This window comes from Marmota monax, unplaced genomic scaffold (genome assembly GCF_021218885.2).
Source record: "Marmota monax isolate L192 unplaced genomic scaffold, Marmota_monax_Labrador192_F-V1.1 WCK01_AAM20220418_F8-fsc00118, whole genome shotgun sequence".
NCBI classification, from domain to species: Eukaryota; Metazoa; Chordata; class Mammalia; order Rodentia; family Sciuridae; genus Marmota; species Marmota monax.
In genome coordinates this window covers 592,774-612,603 of record NW_026695231.1, presented here as the reverse complement: position 1 = coordinate 612,603, position 19,830 = coordinate 592,774, and the positions used below count along the sequence as shown (strand labels likewise).

The 19,830-nt window shown below is 35.4% G+C and overlaps 1 protein-coding gene across 10 annotated transcripts; it reads left to right on the top strand.

The window, feature by feature from the left end:
- The first annotated feature begins 1,554 nt into the window (after window positions 1-1,554).
- On the top strand, window positions 1,555-19,828 carry Angel2 (angel homolog 2). Of its 10 annotated transcripts, none has more exons than XR_006850438.2 (10): window positions 1,555-1,889; window positions 4,083-4,408; window positions 8,695-8,951; window positions 9,643-9,712; window positions 10,759-11,180; window positions 12,042-12,168; window positions 12,936-12,993; window positions 15,095-15,258; window positions 15,561-15,700; window positions 16,711-16,827. XR_006850438.2 is itself a non-coding variant. In XM_058577040.1 (10 exons), exons 3-10 carry the CDS (start codon window positions 4,090-4,092, stop codon window positions 16,860-16,862), a joined length of 1,569 nt encoding a protein of 522 aa, XP_058433023.1. In that variant the 5' UTR covers window positions 1,996-2,037; window positions 3,354-3,414; window positions 4,086-4,089; the 3' UTR covers window positions 16,863-19,828. The 10 variants fall into 10 exon arrangements, 9 of the variants coding, with proteins under 9 accessions (XP_046294355.1, XP_046294363.1, XP_046294364.1 ...); XM_058577040.1 differs by lacking the exons at window positions 1,555-1,889; window positions 15,561-15,700 and adding exons at window positions 1,996-2,037; window positions 3,354-3,414 and having other exon boundaries at window positions 4,086-4,408; window positions 16,711-19,828; XM_046438399.2 differs by lacking the exon at window positions 15,561-15,700 and having other exon boundaries at window positions 1,565-1,889; window positions 16,711-19,828.
- The last annotated feature ends 2 nt before the right edge of the window (window positions 19,829-19,830 follow it).

Below are 19,830 nucleotides of genomic sequence, written 5' to 3'. Positions count from 1 at the left end.
GCACTTATTCTCAGGCATATACAGATCAGTGAAAAGTGCCTGTTCCTATCTGCAGCTGAAGAGGGCCCACTCTGCCTTCTTGTTTCAGTTCTCATACATAAACAAGTGTCCTATCACAGTCTATCTAGTGCCATTTTTTCACATCTTTTTTTTTAATATTTATTTTTTAGGTATAGATGGACACAACACAATGCCTTTATTTTTATGTGGTGCTGAGGATCGAACCCGGATCCCGCCCGTGCTAGGCGAGCGCTCTACTGCTGAGCCACAATCCCCGCCCTTTCCACATCTTTATTGATTAAAATATACTGTTAAAAAATGGTCCCCAAAGCTAGTGCTATTGTTACTGGGCATGGGCTTGCTGCCCTACATGCAGAGAAGCCAATGCTGTAGCACCAGGTTTTTGCAAAAAGAAGACACTTTATTGTGCAGCCAACTGGCAAGGAGGTTAGGAGCTGAGAGCTCAAATCTGCCTTCCCTCTATTGGTAATGAGAGGATTTATAGAAAGTTAAAGGGGTAAATCTGCTTGTGGGTTGGATGAAAAGAAGGGGCCAGTTCAGTTTCAGTGGAAGTCATGGTCTGTGCTAGGGATATCACTGATGGCAGAGTTGGCTTTCAGCTCGTCATTCTTGAAAAGCTGCTTCCAAACAATAATCATTAATGAATGGCCTGAAGGCTTTTCCATGAAGACAAGTTAAGGAACTCATGGCCTTGTGTGTGTAGGCCTTAGCAGATTTCACTGTCAAATTTTCCTAAGTGCAAGAAGCCTGTGATATAATTTACAGAGAAAATATTTCTGTTAGATAAACTTTGTTTAGGGGTAACTGCTGTTGGCCTTGAGTTAGTTCAGTGTTAATGAATTAACAATATTAAATAAGGATCTTTAAATAGAAACACAAATAAAACAAGATTAGGTATTGATTAGTTGATGAAAATGTAATTGAAGTCACACAGAAACCTAACCCTGTATTTCCCTAAATAGTAATGGCGTAGTATACATTAATTCAGTGTTTGTGCAAATTGATGATAGAATCTAACTACTATTAATGATGAGAATCAACTATATACTGAGGGAAAATTATTCTTAAAAGTAACACAAGAAGAAAAAAAAAGTTTTCCAAGAAACAACTTCACTCCAACAGCCTATGAAACACCACTGATCTTACCTTCTAGTATGCCTTTCTCCTCCTCTCTCCCCACTTTATTCTCAATCTCTCTTTTCATGTTTTCCAAGAATCTAGAGTCCTACTATATTTGATACAGATGAGCATTCAAGACACACATACACATTTAAAAGTGAGTTCTATAGTTATGTGGGTGGTGTTTCCACAAAATTAGTTGCCAAAAATCTGTGGTACCCTCGTTTCATGGGAACTGAGAGGGTATTTCCTCAACTTGGGCATTCACCTTTTGAATATCTACATTTTAAAAATACGATAAAATAACTTTTATTTTCCTTCTTAGCTCTCATACAGTAACAACGGTGCACCTGCCCACGGGTCTTAATAAAGCAATCCAGTCATTTCTTTCTTTCTGTTTCTTTAAGACGGAGGTCGGGAATTTTGCCCTGTTCGGATATGGCTGGCAAAGCTTCCATCCTCTGCGCATGCTCCTTGAGCACAATTCGTGTGTAAGAATTAAAGGGATTCACTGGGCAGGATGGAGACATGGCCGGCGGCGAGACTGCCGCTCCCAGCATGCATTGCAGCCGGGCCGGGAACCGGGACTTCGAGTGATGGGGGCCCCGTGGTGCCTTAAGCCGCCGAGTAGGTCGTAAAGGTTCAGGTGGAGCCCTGGGCCTGGGAATTGGACGACGGCTGAGGAAGAAGATGGAAGCTTGGCGTTGTATGAGGAGGGGCTACGGCCGCTGTGTGGTGGGGAGAGGCCGGTCAGTAAGGCTGGGTGACCCGAGGGAGGAGGAAGGGGCGGGCGGCCCAGGTTAGCCCGGGGCGGGGCGGGCTTGGGGAGGCGGAGGAGGAAGAGGGTCTGGGAGATGGTGCGGCCGGGACGGTTCCTCCGGAGACCCAAAGGGATAGGTAAACCCGGCGCCAGGCCGGCGGGACGCTTGGCCGCCGGGTCCGGGTGCCGAGCGCGTCGGCCGCCTTCCGGGAAGGCGCGGGCCTTCCGGACCCGGCTTGGCCTCGGCGCCCTGGCCCTCTCCCTGGCTCAGCCTCCAAGCCGGCCTCTGCCTCCCCGGACGCCGCGGCCCGACCCGGGACTGGCAGCCTGTCCGCAGCAGGTCCTGGCGGGCCTGACCTCCAGGGAGGCGGTGCGTGGCACACGCCTGGGGGGTGGTTGGTTATTGGTATGTTAGCATCTTTCAAACTTGGGTCGCTTTCTTACCAACCTTTACGGTTATAGCCAACTTCTCGTTCCAGCCGTGGTGTTGACTGGATGTTTTCTTTCAATTGGCGTACTTAGAAGAAAAAAAATTAAAAAGCACTGAAGTAGGCGCTACTTACATTAGCGTCGCCCTTACTCGTGCCCGCGAAATCCTGGGATTACTTTTATTCCTAATAAACTAAAATAATATGTTGCAAATCAGAAGATTTAATTGTGTACTCTCTTAAACCGACTGGTGTACCACGCGTGGGATGCACATCACTATTAATTATCACAAAAGTCATGAGGGTCTGGTTTTAACTCCTGTGGGCCTGGGACTTGATGGCAATTCAGTTCAACAATGTTTCCTGAGTACCAGCTGTATGCCAGGCACTGTGCTAGGCACTTGTGAAGATACCGGCTTAAAAATGAGTAAGAAGATTCTGGCCCTGAAGGAGCTCAATATCTTAAGAGAAAAAGGCGTTAAATAATTAAAAATACAGAGAATACATGTTGTAGTCCAAGTTTTAAGTTTTATTATAGTAGCTTAGAGAGGTAGGAAATGCAGAGACCAAGTGCCCAAATACCTTTGGCTTTCAAGAGTTATCACAAGGCTGGGGTTGTGGCTCAGCAGTAGAGCGCTCGCACATGCGAGACCCTGGGTTCGATCCTCAGCACCACATAAAAATAAATAAGTGAAATAAAGGTATTGTGTCCAGTTACAACTAAAAAATAAGTATAAAAATTTTTTTAAAAAATTATCACAAAACAGGACAGAGTGCACGTGTCAAGTCTTTAAAGATGTACAATTAGGTTGATTGTTAGAGAACAGTTTGCGACCACATAAACAGCATTTATGCTCTTAAAATGAAAAATAACATAAAAGTCAACATTATTGACAGTATTTTGAGAAATGTACTTATATTGAATTCCAGAGGCAAGGATAGAAATCCTCTGAATCCTAACTTTTTTTTTTCAACTTTAAGAGTAAGAAGATGGTACTTAGCTCCAGTGTGTTTTTTTTTTTTAGAGCTTGAGAGCAACATATCAAAGATAATCTTAGCACTACTTTGGAGATACTTTGGATGATAGGTTAAATTGATGCTGTTGGGCTTGAAGTGCTGTTGAGTGATTCCTAGTACGTGATCTTTACCCTCTTTAATTTCCCCCAAGAAGAATGTAAAAATAAGTTGTCCACCCACTGATGCGCAAGGCAAGTAGTTTTGTAAGGTTGTGATAGGCTTGTTTTCTTAGCTTTACAAGTGTTTTGGAAAAATCTACCTTAGTATAAAAACCTGTTCAGAAACATGTTTTTTTCTCCAAATCCAAGTTGGAGGAGAGATTTGCTTCAATTGCAGTCTAATATGTGTTCCATATTTGATTAAGTATTATGTTTGCTGTGGATTTTATTTTTCTATGGAGTTTGGTGCCAGAGAGCTACTCTGAATTCTAGTTTGATGGTTGATTACTCTCTTAGTTGGACTGTGGACATTTTGGGAGCGTTTGTGGCATTTTGGGAGCTGAGGTTGCATTTTCTTGTTAAGTATTTAGAATACCATTCGTGGTTGTTTAGGGGGAAAGTATTGAGGTATTGATGCTCATAGCTAAACCATGCGTGCTTTTCCTTTCATCCTTCACAGATATAGAAGTCAGATTTTAAATAGTAGATGTTATCTTCCCTTGAGGAATTAAGTTTAGATTTTGTGTATTATAGCTGAACAAAAAGTGGTGCCTCAAGGAGTGTATTTATTTCTTTTAGATACCCCATGTTTTCCCATCACCCGAAGAGTCTGGGCAGAGACTGGACTACACCGTGGGAGAATCTGCAAAGGTGTTGCTGGAACAGACATATTTCTAGTTGTATGAGGTGGCCTGGACATTATTCTCGTGCTCCTTACCCATACTTCAGTAGTAGGCATTTTTCACTAAATTGGAGACCACCTTGTTTATTTGAGTCTAGAACTCAGTTTCAGTACAGTAACTGGAGACCTGACAACCTGAGCCAGACCTCTTTGATTCATCTCTCTAGTTACATCATGAACTCTGAGGGAGATGAGCCTTCATCAAAACGAAGAAAACACCAAGGTAAAAGTGACATTTATCTTGGTGAAGGAATAGATATAAATTATTATAGACTAAGTTGACACTTTTATTTGTAATATTTAAATCTACAGATTTTAGAGATGTTTGGTGTTTATTTTTAGCCAGTAGTTTTCTATTAGGAAAAAATAAATCTTTTTACAGTGAAGTTTTTTTTTGTTTTTTTTTTTTCCAGTTACTTGTGTATTTCTGGCTGAAAAAAAAAAAGAAATTTCAGACAAAATACAGTTGAAAAAGAGTGGAGAAATAGATTAAAACACTAAGTTTAATTTAAGAATAATTTTCACATCCAGTGTTTTTGAAACAGAAGGCCTTTCAGGAATTAGAAATTGGTGGGTGTATTCTTGGAAGTCACAGATATTAAAAAAAAAATCAATTTAGTTTTCATTTTTAACACTAGCTTTTAAATATAAAAAGATTATTTTTAAGAAGAAATAATTGAAAGTGAAGTTGGCCTGGTGGTATATACTGTAATCTCTGCTACTCTGGAAACTGAAGCAAGTGGATCACAACTTTGAGACCAGCCTGGTCGATTTAGCAAGACCCTATCTCCAGTTGAAAAATCAAAAGGTCTGGGGATGTAGCTCAGTAGTAGAACTTCCTGGGTTCAGTCCCTAGTACGGGGGGAAGGGGGGAAGGAAAAAATTGTAAGTGAAAGACAGTTTCTTACAGAGTGAGGTTTTAGTTTATTAAATCTGTACTTCTCAAACAGATCTACAAAATTGAGTCAGTCAGAAATATCTTTTAGAAAGGGATCTATATCTTATGCAACTCTGAGGAAACATTTTTTTCAAATACGTTGATTAGGTCTATTTTTCTCATATTTTTTTTTCTTCTGAACAGTTCACTAGGCTCCCTCTTTGTCACCAGCCCTACACAATACCCTAACCCTACTCCAACCTCCTGAAAATATAAAGGAAGTGTCAAGTAGAATTTGGAATTGTCTTTCTTATTGAACCATAGTTTTCAGTGAAGATAATTCCTTTGAAGATATTTGAACGTGGCCTTGTGTGGGTGTTAACATGGAAGGAGATGACATACAAGTTTTTCAGAGCAAGACATTGAGTGAGTTTTGCCCAGAAATCGGGGTTAGAAGAATTGATTAGTTAGTACTCTTTTGAGTTCTCTCTGCCCTTATTACACAAAAGCAGTATACAGGCTTAAGCTGGATTCTAGGTCCAGCTAATATCCAAGTAAATGTATAATTTGTTATCATATAGTTGCAAAGAACCTACTGTGGGGGGTCGAGAAACAGAAATTGTAATCCCTCAAAAGTGAAAATCTGTGTACTAAATTATTACATGTGAAGATAAAGAGATATTTATTTGAATGAATGAAGGCATATTTAAAGGCATTAGAATCAGGTTCCTAAGAACGGATCATTATCTAAGTCCAGGTCTATATGATGACCTTGAATTGCTTTTCATTTATATATTTGTTGTTCATCAGGTTAACATACACTTCTCTGCTGTTTATCCTCTTATAAATTTGGTGAGCTCTCAGAGCAGTGGCATAGTGACATTTGACATTAGCATGGACTTAGAAACCACTCCCTGCCCTCATTTCTACTCTACCACTGATTGTGTGAACGTGGAGAGATTACTGAAACTCCTTGCTCCTTAGATTCCTAATGTAAGGTAATGCTTACCTTGCAAGTCTGTTGTGGAAGAAATGAGGCATGTCAAAGTGCCTACCACACTGTTGGCTACATTGTAGGTACTCAGAAAACTGTGGTGTTGTTTTCCCTTTAATGGATGGGGAATTACATTTACATACTGATAATCTTTGATTGCAACCTGACTCTTTATATGTCCATTCTTCCTAGGTATTGTGAATAAGGAAAAGGCTCTTCGTTAAGCCATATTTGTGACTTCCGATATTTCACTAATACTTTTCAATCAAGAGAACAGCATTGCTAACTTGCCTATCACTTTAAAGTGGTATTTGAAGGATTTGTGTGATACAATTATGATATTTTAATTAGGCAGCCCAAAAACCTGATCAGGCCTATTGCTTACTTTCTTTGATTCATCTATCTTCTCTGCTGTGATCATCTTGTTCCTCCTGACATGGAAGGTATATAAGCTTTTGCAGTGTGAATTTATGTTGTGAAGTATATAAAGGTCGAAGACTATCCACTCTGTCAGTGGTTTTCAAATTGTCTTCCATGGAACCCTAGCACTTGAAACACATTTATGTACTTTTATTAAAAGCAAATAAAATGTGTGTTTACTCTATCATCACATTCCTAGTCCCATTATGCCAGAGATTGGTGTTCCATGACAAAAAATAATGACAGAAGGTTCTACAAGCTATCAAAGTTTGAAAGCCACTGTATTAATCAGATAATTGAATGGTCCTGGTTATTTAAAAGTAAAATTGCAAAAAAGTTGATTTACAAATTGATTACCAGGACTGTAAAAGTCTTAAAGCATTTATATGCCATTATGTGCATATATTTAATAAGGAACTGCAAACACATTTTTTAGACCCTCATCTTTCCTATTTTCATATGGCAGTGACCAAGATAGTGCTTTATTTATGATGATAGCTTACATTTTGTTTGCATGACTAGAGCCCTTTCCATCTCATATACATTTGTATACATTTGAAGACTGATTGGTGGCTAAAACCATCATAGACTAACCCCAGTTTATGAATAGTGTTCTATAAATCTATAAGTAGCTCTGTGGAGGTAGTATAATTAGCCCTAGTACTGAGCCTTTTGAGGTAGGTTTCTGCATGTTTGGTGAAGGATAGAGAAAAGAATAATTTTCTTCCCTTTTCTGTGCATAGGACAAGCTCCATGTAAAATTATGGAATACTTGAGGACTTTCATTTAGTTTGGTTTTGTTTCTTTCCTCTTTTTTTTTTTCCTTTACCCTTCTCCTAATATGTTCATGGTATCATAAGTCTCCAATTCCTTTGTTCCCTCCAGACTGCACTAGTCATACTAGTTATCTTCTTGTGTCCTCTGGTCAAAATTTCTGTCCCCTCAGTGCATCAGATACTTAGATATTGAGGAAAGCAGTCTGATTAAAGTAATTAACCAGAAGGTATTATTATTTTATATTAATTTACCAGAAGGTATTTATTGGCAGTTTTTTGTGGTATATTGGTATTTTGAGGTAAATAGATAATTATTGTAGATTTGGAAAATTCTGTCACAATCCTACTACTCAAAGATAACTATTTACAAAAATACTAGTGTATTTCCTTTTAATTTTATTTTCACTTCATGTATAAATTTATAGGATATTTTAACCTCAATTTAATTTTTAATTGGTAGGATTTTAGGCATTATAATCCAGCAAAGTGAAAACGTTCATGTAGAGTAGAAGAAGATATTCTAGGGCTGATTTTTCATATAATCTAATCATGCTTGGAAGTCCATCTCCTACTATATTTTCTTCCCATTCTTTATTTCTTCTTCCTTTTGAGCTCATAGTTAGATCTCTAAAAGTTCCAAATTTTTCTTCATAGCTTCCATGGCAGTAAGAGTATCCCGTTTAATGGTGCGGTGAGGGACACTACATAAATGGTGATCATTTTTAAGTCAAGGACTATCTATAATGCAGAATCTCATGCTTTTCTATTCTCTCATTGCTTTTTCAGAGTATGTTATGTCTTTGCGGAATAAAAACTATGACACATTCCTGGTTTTTGCATGCTATGTTTGTCAACCAGCCATTATCTACTAGCCTTCCATAAATCACATTTAGCTTTTACTTTGGTATTTTGTTCATTTTGTTTTCATTGTTCCCCTACAATGTTTTAGATACTAAGTACTACTTCCCTGTATTGCCATTATGTAACCTTCATTCATATATATACCAGAATTCTGAACTAAAGAGTTATTCTGGAACTTAATCATTTGTTGATTTTATTTTACTAAATAGGGAATAAAATATAATATGAAATCATCTCATTGAAAAGCCAACTGTGACATACAAATACACCATTATAGTTGTCTGTGGCAAACTATTCTTAACCATAGAGAAGTAAGAAACCACAACCCCTGTATAGTATTAACTTCATTAGCACATACTCTTAGCCTTCAGAATGTCTTGTAGATCCTTTTAAATTTGTATATGTGTTAGTCAGTATAGCATTTTGCTGCCTTTGCAATTTATTTTATGACATCTGCTAGTTATTTAGTGCTATATGGCCATTTTTTAGGGAGAAAACATTTGACTCATTATAGGAATTTTTAAATAGCATTTTAAATAAAGTTTTTACTAATTCTTATTTTGTCCAATGTATTTTAACAGGCATGATCAAAAGGAATTGGGAATATATATGTAACCATAAAAAAGAAAAAACGAAGATCCTAGGAGATGAAAATGTTGACCCCCAATGTGAAGACAGTGAGAACAAGTTTGACTTTTCAGTGATGTCCTATAATATACTTTCACAAGATTTACTGGAAGATAATTCACACCTTTATAGACACTGCCGACGGCCAGTATTACACTGGAGTTTTAGGTTTCCCAATATTCTGAAAGAAATTAAACACTTTGATGCAGATGTAAGTGTAAAATATTACCAAAATTCTTCACACAAGGAATAGTTGAGTTAAATGTTTCATTTGTGTGTTTGTGAATGAAGTGATTTTTATCCTTTTTTGTGTTGGGGAGGATAAGAAGGAGAGATGTTTAAGAACATCTTAAACATGGTGGAACAGTTCTTAACATGTTATCATGACTTCCAGAGAATCATTTGTTTGTATAAATAATTATCTAACTTTTCAAAAATTATCTGAAAAGTTGTAAGTATGATCAGTTTTGAAACATGAGCTGGCATATTAAGAAAATATTTTCTTTGGTTCAAAATTTCAATAGTTCATGTAAAAATTTCATCTAAATGATAGTATTAAAAAAAATCAACTTCTCTTAGAAAGGATTCCAAAGATTAGTACAAAAGAACATGGGAATTCAGGATAAAGAGCCTGACATGTAAATTTAAAACATTTCTTTTGGGAAATATCAATCTTGGATAGAAAGAAAGCTCCAAGATTAAAGGCCAGAGTTTTGAGATTGGTCAAATTGGGAAACATTAATTTGTTAAATCTAAAAATAACAGGAAAAAGGGATTTTAAGTCATTTTTTTCAATTCCCACCAGGTTTAGAATTTATGAAACCTCCTTTTAAAGGTGAAAGCACCAGAAAATTCATATTTGCATTTCTGTGTTTTAATTCAAGCTATTTTTTTCTTCCAAGGTACTTTGTTTGCAAGAAGTTCAAGAAGATCATTATGGAACAGAAATCAGGCCAAGTTTGGAATCACTGGGTACAATGTAACTTTTACTTTAGCCAAATTTACTTTTACTTTTGAAGATTTGTGTATTATTAAGCATAACTTGCTAAGAAAGATGTAAGATGTAAGCTAAAATTTTTAATTTTGAAAATGTAAATACCTATTTTCAGAAGGTCAAAAATACATATTTCAATGGGAACCTTTTTAATGTTGATATGTAGTTTTAATTCAAAGGGATAGGTATATCAGAATATGTTTAATAGTTCGTATTCCCAGCAGTTGCTGTGCTTACCACCAGAATATTAATATTCTGATCTCCATGAGATCAGGGATGATTCTGCCTAGTTCATGACATAGCAGAGCCTCTAGTACTTCATAGATAAAAGCTTAAAACCTGTTTAATGAATAAACACTTCTAGAAACAGGTCATCTTTGGTCATATAGATTGAGAAATGTACCTGCTTTATATTTATTTAGTCAGCAAATAATTTTGAGTGCTTACTATATACTATGCACTGTTCTAGACAGTGGAGTTGGGCAAAACAGGTAAAATGTCTCCTCCCTTGTACAGCACACACTTAGAATTATAATATATATCAGGAGATACTTATCTAGAGAAATGTAGGAAAGTGGAATGAGATTTCAATTCTAATCAAAATGATCAAAGTGACATTTTAACAAAGACTTGAAAAAGAGGAACAAGCCATACCTAGAACATTCCAGGCAGCAGGAAGACAGGTAATTGGAGATAGGAACAGAGCAAGGGGAAAGAGCTATTGGCTGAAAGATTAGAGATGAGGTGAAGAGAGAGGAGATGATTATAGAGCCTTACTGTCATTGTCATGACTTGTAACTGAGAGAATGATCATGCACATTAGCATAGTAAGGACTTAACTCAGCCAGTAAAGAGATCTATTAAACCCAGTGCTAATCTTTTTGGACTCCAGCACTTACTTATATCCCATATTACTAATGTTCTGCAGAATACACTTTGTTAAACATTGTTGAGAAATATTATAAGAGCTGTGTTTTGACATATATAAACAGTTCCTTGTTTTACATTTCTTTCTTTCTTGTAGGTTATCACTGTGAATATAAGATGCGGACAGGAAGGAAACCTGATGGCTGTGCCATTTGCTTCAAGCATTCCAAATTTTCGCTCTTATCAGTGAATCCAGTGGAATTCTTCCGCCCTGATATTCCTCTCTTGGACAGAGACAATATTGGATTAGTTTTACTCTTGCAGCCCAAAATTCCATGTGCTACCTCTCCTTCGATCTGTGTAGCTAATACACATCTATTGTATAATCCAAGGAGAGGAGATATTAAGCTGACTCAATTGGCAATGCTGCTGGCAGAGATTTCCAGTGTTGCACATCAGAAAGATGGCAGTTTCTGTCCTATTGTTATGTGTGGTGACTTTAATTCTGTTCCTGGTTCTCCACTCTATAGTTTCATAAAGGAAGGAAAATTGAATTATGAAGGACTTGCCATAGGAAAGGTAAGTGCTCACTTTTCCATTGTTAAGAGGTGGGTAGTTGCTCCATTCATTGTAATGTGAGGATAGTCATCTTGTGGCTGTTAGAAAAAACCTTGGATGATCCAGTATCTCACTTTACCAAGCTGTGATGATTTTCCACAACTCCTAATCAGTCTTTATTCACTTGGTTAATTTTATCTTTTCTGTGCATCTGTAGCAACATTCTGCTTGGAGGAATTAGCAAGCAAGCAAGCAAGCAAGAAAGAAAAATAGGGGAAAAAAACTGCCAGACATGAATACCTCACAAATAAAGAACTGTTCATAAGGTGGCAGGATAGAATTTTGAATGCTGGATACAGGCAACACTCTTAGCAAAACTAGTCTTCATTATATTTTCCTCTACATAATGAGTAATATTTTAATGCTTTAGTTTATAATAATTTATCTGGTGCTATTATTTTTATTGTGCTTTCCTTTGCTTTAATCATGTGATCTTCAGTATATTTAACCAAAGTAAACTATACTCCTGGAGTTTTGAGTAATCATAAATTTAAAGAATTGATCCTCTTAGTATTTGATATAATAGGAATTATATTGCAGGTAGCAAAAAAGGAGAGGCAATATTAGTCAAAGCTTTAAATGGTTTGGATGTTTAAATTAGAGAAAAATGTGTATATAGGAAAAGACTTGTTTTCATATAAATAAGTACTTTCTGAACTGTATTTGAACATGATTTTTATAAGCACAGATAATTACTTAACATAATGAATAATGGGTAATGTTTACTATTTTTGGATTACCTTTTATTTAAGACATAAATTTTTCAATACATAAATTATTTAAAATCTATTCACCTAAGATACCTGTTGAAATTTTGTTTAGGTATCTGGCCAGGAACAGTCTTCACGGGGACAAAGAATTTTATCTATTCCAATTTGGCCCCCAAACCTAGGTATCTCACAGAACTGTGTGTATGAGGTACAGCAGGTACCAAAAGTAGAAAAGACAGGTAAGCGTTTGCAGTACATTTTGGCAGTCTGCTGGGCAATAGTATTTCTTTTGAAGCTGTAAGATGAAAATTTTAAAGGAATAGCATCTCAGGGATGAATATTCATATATATGTATAAGTATTTATCTATTTTGCTCATTCCTTTTTTCAAAGAGCTTTAAATTTACCTTGTAAAGTTGAACTTCCAAAATTATATATGCATGATTACTTGCATGTTATGTTGCCTTTGAAATGTTTGCATTTTATTTTATTAAAAACAAAAGTTGTGGGGCTCAAGCGGTAGCACGCTCGCCTGGCATGTGCAGGGTGCTGGGTTCGATCCTCAGCACCACATAAAAATAAAAAAATAAAGATGTTGTGTCCACCGAAAACTAAAAAAATAAATATTAAAAAATTCTCTCTCTTTAAAAAAAAAAAAAGTTGGTTGGTTTAAAAAAAAAATGTTTTTTTGTTTTAGTTGGACACAATACCTTTATTTTTATTTATTTATTTGTATGCGGTGCTGAGGATCGAACCCAGAGCCTCACACATCCTAGGCAAGTGCTGTACCACTGAGATACAACCCCAACCCTGCATTTTATTTTTCCTAATTCTGGAGACTATCAAAACAGACTCCAGGATAAAACACGTAAGGTGGCAGGTAGCAGAGTAGAATTTAAACTAGATGTGTTTTTTTAAATATCATTCTGTAGTAAGAGGACTATACTAAGACAAACTAGAACAAAAGAATGTGTAAGTAAGCTTAATACATTTCTTTGTTCTTACAGATAGTGATCCTACACAAACACAGCTGGAGAAAACAGAGGTCCTAGAAACAGCTGAAAAGTGAGTTCTGGAAAGCAGTTGGGCACTTCCTGACTTCAGTTGAATAAAAAAATATTTCTCAAAAAAACACTTGGATAAAAAAGGAAGATAGTGTTGATGCTGCTTTTTTAGTGGTGTGATTTTGCACATGATATTTAACATTTCTGAGGTTCAGTTTCCTGATATATAATTTGGGTTGTTGTGAGGATTCACAGAGATAAAATATATACAGCTTAATGTTTAATGCTTAGTTGGTGTTATGAAAGGACCTAGACCAGCTCAAGTACCCTGAAATTTATTGCCATTTCATATTTAAACAAAGGTCAAGGTTGCAGAAAAATATTTTTTGGTTTTCAGGAGGATCCTTAGTGTTCTTTGACTTACTAGATCTCAAAACAGTCTACAGGAGAATTGATCCAAAAAAAAGAGTATACCATTAGAAAAGAGAAATTTTATAATATCTTGAACTATAGGAAAAGAACATCAGCGGATGAAGATGCCTGGATTCCTTATTAAAGAAACATTAATGTTTCGGGCTGTGGTTGAGAAATGGATTCATGTTAGCATAACAAGACAGGGATCTATGTCTTATCTCTTTGGGAGATTTTTGAAATATTTTGATTGTTTTATGTTGTGAATAAGTTTTTGTTTTAACATTTTAACTTAGGAACCTAATTAGGAGCATCTCTCCTACATTTTATCCGTTTTTTAAATATTTTTTTAATTGTAGGTGGACACAATGCCTTTGTTTTTTTTAATTTATTTTTATGTGGTGCTGAGGATCAAACCTAGTACCTCACACATGCCAGACGAGTGCGCTACCACTGAACCACAATCCTAGTCCCCTTATCTGCTTTCTTAATTTTATTTTGTATACCTTGTTTTGAGAACATATTCTCACATCATAAAAACTCAGTAAGAAAGGAAGCAGTTTTTTGGTTTTCAAAAAGGAATATTTAGCCATCTGTGGTGGTACATACCTGCAAGCCCAGCAACAGGCCAGAGGATCACAAGTTCCAGGGCAGCCTAAGCAACTTAATAAGACCCACAGCCTGGGCAACTAGTGAGAGAGATTCTGTCTCAAAGTTTTAAAAAAAAAAGTGGGTGGTGGGGTGTGGGAGGATGGCTGCTGGGGATATAGCTCAGTGGTAGAGTTTATCTAGCATGTGTGAGACCCTGGATTCAATCCCCAGTATTAAAGGAAAAAAAAAATAAAGAAGATTAACCTAACAAGTAATAATTTTAAGTAATTCTTAAATTGTTTTAAAATAAGATGGAGTATGAGAAAAGATAGGTTGACTATCTGCACATGAATGCAGTGCATTTATATGTACAGCTTTTATCTGTAAACTGAAAAATTTATGGTAAGATGAAAATTTGCAGAAAACCTATTTACATTTAATAATTCTGTAAATATATGTTCCTGAACATAAGATGTTTCTAAAAGTTGGAAGTTAAGAGCAATTCCAAGGAATTATCTTTATTTATTGACATACTAGCTCATCAAAAACAAAACCACATTAAAACCTCATTTTTATCTGTAGCCTCAGCACCTAAGATGGTGCCTAGAATTTATTAGATGTTTGATAAATGTTTGTTGAATGAATTTTCAAAATGTTCTGAAGATTTTATTTTTCTTCATGGCATAAATGATCCTTAAAATTTATGATGTATTACTAGAAAATGATCTTTAAACCCTTTGCCCATAACATCACATGTATTTATAGTAAATGTAAGCCATTATAGAAGCTGACTTCAGATGCAGCCTGAAGTTATCTCATACATCAGAGCAAGAATAACAGAAAAACGTGGTCCCTCTGATGTCAGAAGTCTTTTTCTTTCTTAAAAATACAACAACAACAAAAAATGAAAGTTGTCTTAGAATACATGTTAATTATCAAGTGAAGGCTTTTGAACATAAATAGTTTCATTAGTATGTTGGTTATTGATATATTGGATTTTGAATATCACTGCATAAGTGAATGCTAAATTATGATATGGTCTGCATATATAAAACTTGTCCTAATGTCTGGTCTTAATGTAGAAATTGAATGAAAAAGTACTTTAAATAGGAGGCTTGAAAAACTTGATGGATGCTGAATGCTTTTTCTTTTCAATTTAGATTATCTTCAAACCTACAGCACCATTTCAGCTTGTCATCCGTTTATTCACATTTCTTTCCTGACACTGGAATTCCAGAAGTTACCACTTGTCATTCTCGAAGTGCCATAACTGTGGATTATATTTTCTACTCTGCAGAAAAAGAAGATGTTGCTAGGCACCCAGGTAAAAACTGTATGTATTCCTGACTCTGATAGAGAGCCCAGTAGCTAAAACTCCAAGGCTGAAGTTAAGAAAGTTAGCTAAACCTCTAGATAAAGTTCCAGATTTAGAAGTTAAAATATTCTGAAAGAAACAGTTGATGGTGTCAATCAGTTACTTGCCTGCATATGATGGAAAGCAGGAAAGTACTCCAAAGAAATTATTTAAAAATTATATCCGTAGTTGATAGTAACTGAATAAATTGTCAATGGTCATCATACAATTTTGTGGTTAAGATTTACTAAGGCATGCTGCCTTTGTTGTAGGACCACACTTATCCTGCCAACAACAGTTTTGTATATTGACTTTGGAATATTGGATCTTTCTGAGGAAGAAAGCGTGACTATGTGTTTCTAAAAAGCAAAAGTGATAACATCTTTCCTTATATGACTCAAGTGAAAATCAGGTTGTATACATTAATCAAAGGATATTAAATGGAGAATTTAAAATAATCAGAATATAAAGTAGAACTTTTGGCAGTTTTAAATGTGGACAGCTTTTTTTTTTTTTTCTCCTGATTTTCCTGTCTGTCTCTGTCTCTCTCTCTCTCTCTGTCTCTCATCCCTAGCACTTTTTATTTTATGAGATGGAGTCTTACAAGTTGGCAGTTGGCCAGGTTGACCTCAAACTTGTGATCCTTCTGTCTCAGTCTCCCTAGTTGCTGGGATTACAGGTGTGGGCCACCATGCCTAGCTCTCTTCTTTTTTGTGTGTATATGTGTGCTTTTTTATATTTTCCCTTTTGTTCCTGTTTTGTTTTATTTTACCTCCCCTTCCTTCTGGGGATTACTTTATTAGTAACACTCAGGAGATAGCTTACTCTTCCTATTAAAATCAATTTTATGAAATAGCTTGCTATAATAGGGTTCTGGAAGATGTCATGCCTACAAAAGTTCACTAGGTGGCGGGAGAGTATCATGGATCAGCATCTCAAATCTCTTCACAGTTGAGAGCGTGTCATGTTTTACTTCTGTGGGGGCAGCCTTTCTGGGAGTAAATTGTAAATTATACTTATTCTCCAGTTACCTGATAAGCTTCCTATATAAGTGTGGTTGGATCTGTTTGGTTTTATTGCAATTGCAAAATGATTGGTGGATGATTTATTGGGTAGTTATCAATCTGAAATTACTCTTAACATTTTTTATGTATTACATTAATATTTTCCTCTAAAGATTATTTGCAAAACTTAAAATAGAAAAATGTATTTGAAGTACAAATAATATCAGAAACTGCTGTGAGTTTGAGAATTATTGTTATAACTCAATAAAACAATTAGTCATTCTAAAAACTTTCATATTAGTGTTTTGTGGGAGTCTCAAGTTCTTTGTCACTGTTTAGAAAAAAAGGCTTGTGTAATTAATTTACAATAACTCATTGACACAGTTTCACTAAACATTTATCTGCTTCTTTAATGTAGGAGCTGAAGTTGCTTTGGTTGGTGGCTTGAAACTTCTAGCTAGACTGTCACTTCTTACAGAACAAGACTTATGGACTGTTAATGGACTTCCAAATGAAAATAACTCTTCAGATCATCTGCCTTTATTGGCTAAATTCAGACTTGAGCTCTGACTCTTCTTTGATTATATACATAATTTTCTTTCTGGTTATATTCTTTTTCAAAGACTATAAAGTTGTTCTTCGGCTTTTGCATGTTTATTTTTGTGCTGTGGAGTTTCTGAAGAGATCAAGTGCTTGAAACAGATATCGGAAGAAAGAAGTTTACAACAATTTTCTTTTTTAATGATGAAAAATATTTTCCTGACAATTGAGATGTAAATACTCTTTATTATAAAAGATGTGTAAATATTTTTTATTCTAAATCTTAGTAAAGTTGACAATGTTTTTAAAATATAGTGCATCTTCTTTAGTCTGTTTAGTGAAGAATTTCATTTCATGTTTTTGGAAAGCTTTAAGTGGATCCAGAATATCTGAGTTCTTGCAAACCACAATTTGTTTCTGTCCTGTAGGCATGATTTCTTTGGGAGAACTCTATGTGTTTTGAGTCCCAATTGGCTGTCTCAGAAATCATCAGGTCATTCACAGGTATCCAGCCTACCATTTTAGTTTTTGAAGGTAATAATGCTTTTAAATTGTACAGAATGCTTAATCCTTCTTATTATTGTCCTGAGCCATGTGATATGCCTGTAGTTTGGAGAAAAGGTTTGGGAAATGTAGGTCACCATAAGAGGATGAGGTCTTATAAGTCTACTCTTTTCACCCCATAACAGATATAGGTGGACCTAAAAGTAGTGGACTTGAGTTATACCTTTGTTTACCTAGGATTTTCTTTGTGTTTTTCTGTTTTCTGTAAGAAAAGATCTGTGGGGCCAGGTGCAGTGGCACATGCCTGTGACTCAGAGGCTGAGGTAAGAGAATTGCAAGTTTGAGGCCTCAGCAATTTAGCAAGGCCCTATGTAACTTAAGAGAGAACCTGCCTCAAAATTAAAATTAAAAAGGGGGGTCTGGAGATACAGGTCAGTGGTATAGCACCCCTGGGTTCAGTTCTCAGTACCTTCCATGATCCCCACAAAAAAAGAAAAGATCCCTGATTTAGGGGAGAGATTCTGTTTTACTGAACTGATTTTGTAGAACTATATATTATTAGGAAAATTCATCAGAACAAAGTAGCAGCTATCAGGGTTCTAAGAAAGTTGTAAAACTCTAGGGGAGATACCAACTTGGATACCTAATTCTCTAGAAGAGCTCTTTAAAAAGCCATCAGTTTCAGTGGTTTTTGTTTTTTTTTTTGGTACCAGGGATTAAACCCAGGGGTGCTTAACCACTGGGCCACATCCCCAGCCCTTTTTAATATTTTATTTAGACAGGGTTTTGCTGAGTTGCTTAAAGCCTTGCTAAGTTGCTGAGGCTGACTTTGAACTCAAGATCCTCCTGCCTCAACCTCCCAAGCCTGCTGGGATTATAGGTGTGTACTACTGAGCCCACCTTTATTTTGTTTTATAGTGGTGCACCAGTGAAAGTTGGTGCTTATTTATGAGTGGATTATGAGAGGTTTTTATGAGGTCTGATAAAATCCTGTAGGTGGCTCTATGTGTTTGAATCAAAAACAAATTTTTTTAAACAATTTTTTTTGTAGTTGTATATGGACAACTTTGTTTTATTTATTTATTTTTATGTGGTGCTGAGGATCAAATCCAGGGCCTCACACGTGCTAGGCAAGCACTGTACCACTTAGCTACAGCCCCAGCCCCTTGAATCAAAAAATTTTAAAACACAAAAAGTTAAAATTTTATTTTGTAGAGAGTAGGATCAATGGATTATAAACATTTTTGCTAAGTAGTCATTTTTCACTAAATTATAAACATTTTTACAGTGAATTTTATTACTAGAATGTCTTGTCTTCAGTTGGAAAAAAAACATAATAGTCTTGGACTTAAAATTTTTGTACTAAATCATTTGCTACAATTATTTTTAAAAAATAAACCAGATGAAAGCCTCCAAGAAGATGTGCAGGTGATAAAAATTTATCTATTAAAATCTGTAATAAGTGAGTACTTTGAAATGTTTAATTGCTTACTTTTTTTTTTTTTTTTGTAGTTGTAGATGGATAGCATGCCTTTATTTTGTTTATTTTTATGTGGTGCTGAGGATTGAACCCAGTGCTTCACATGTACTATGCAAGTACTGTGCCACTAAGCTACATCCCAAGCCCTTCTTTTTTAATTTTTTATTTAGTGTCAACTATAGTTCAAAGATTTTCCTCATTTTTTAGTAGTGTGTAGAATAATATAGGTCCTGATTAACAGATATAGTCATCATCAAATTATAATGTTAATAGAATTATCATTATAAAATTATAATGATAATAGAATCTCTTTACAGTATTGGGGAAATAAAAATGAAAATTCATTGATTAGTGCTTCATGTTGAATGAATTTATTTTAAAATAACTTTATTATATGTAGGTCATTTTTAGCAATCTAATATCCCTGAAAACCTCTGTGAAAATTTTATATCCTAATAAATACATTGTGAATTTTGGCCCATTTCATGTGCTTCACTTTGAGAAGAGTTAATCCATAAAATTGCTTTCTATTTTAACTTATCAATGAAGTGTTATTTTGTGGACCAGAAGCCAACAGGTCACTATAACTTTCTCACAAGCTTTTAAAGCTCCACTGAAAAGTAATTATCTACTTGTCTTTCCTTTTTTTAGCCACTAGAGTTGGTAATGCTTCTGGATCCTCATTTTTACCTGCCAAAAACAATCGTTAATTGCAGAAACCAAATCTCACAGTCTAAAGTGTTATATACTATTCAAGCAAAGGGAGATTGTGAAATAATTAAATTTCTATTTTACTCTATGTTTTAATATCAAGATAATATGCATGTTAGAAATCTTGTCTCTTTTTTTTAATTTAACAACTGTCTGCTTTAAACACTTTGCTTTCCTTAAAAAAATAAATAATAATCAAAGTTATTTGGGAGCCAGAGAGTTCAAGGGCTTGGGGAAATGGAGGAGTCAAGTCATTTGCACTTTGTACCTGTAAATTATGTAATAAATTATTAGAATTGTACA

Bases quoted from the DNA above. Each gene is read 5' to 3' on its own strand.
- Angel2 (XM_046438399.2), top strand. From the start codon at position 1,831: ATGGAAGCTTGGCGTTGTATGAGGAGGGGCTACGGCCGCTGTGTGGTG. The intron at 4,409-8,694 runs GTAAAAGTGACA...GTATTTTAACAG, and splicing joins AAAACGAAGAAAACACCAAG to GCATGATCAAAAGGAATTGG. The intron at 12,994-15,094 runs GTGAGTTCTGGA...TTTTCAATTTAG, and splicing joins GTCCTAGAAACAGCTGAAAA to ATTATCTTCAAACCTACAGC.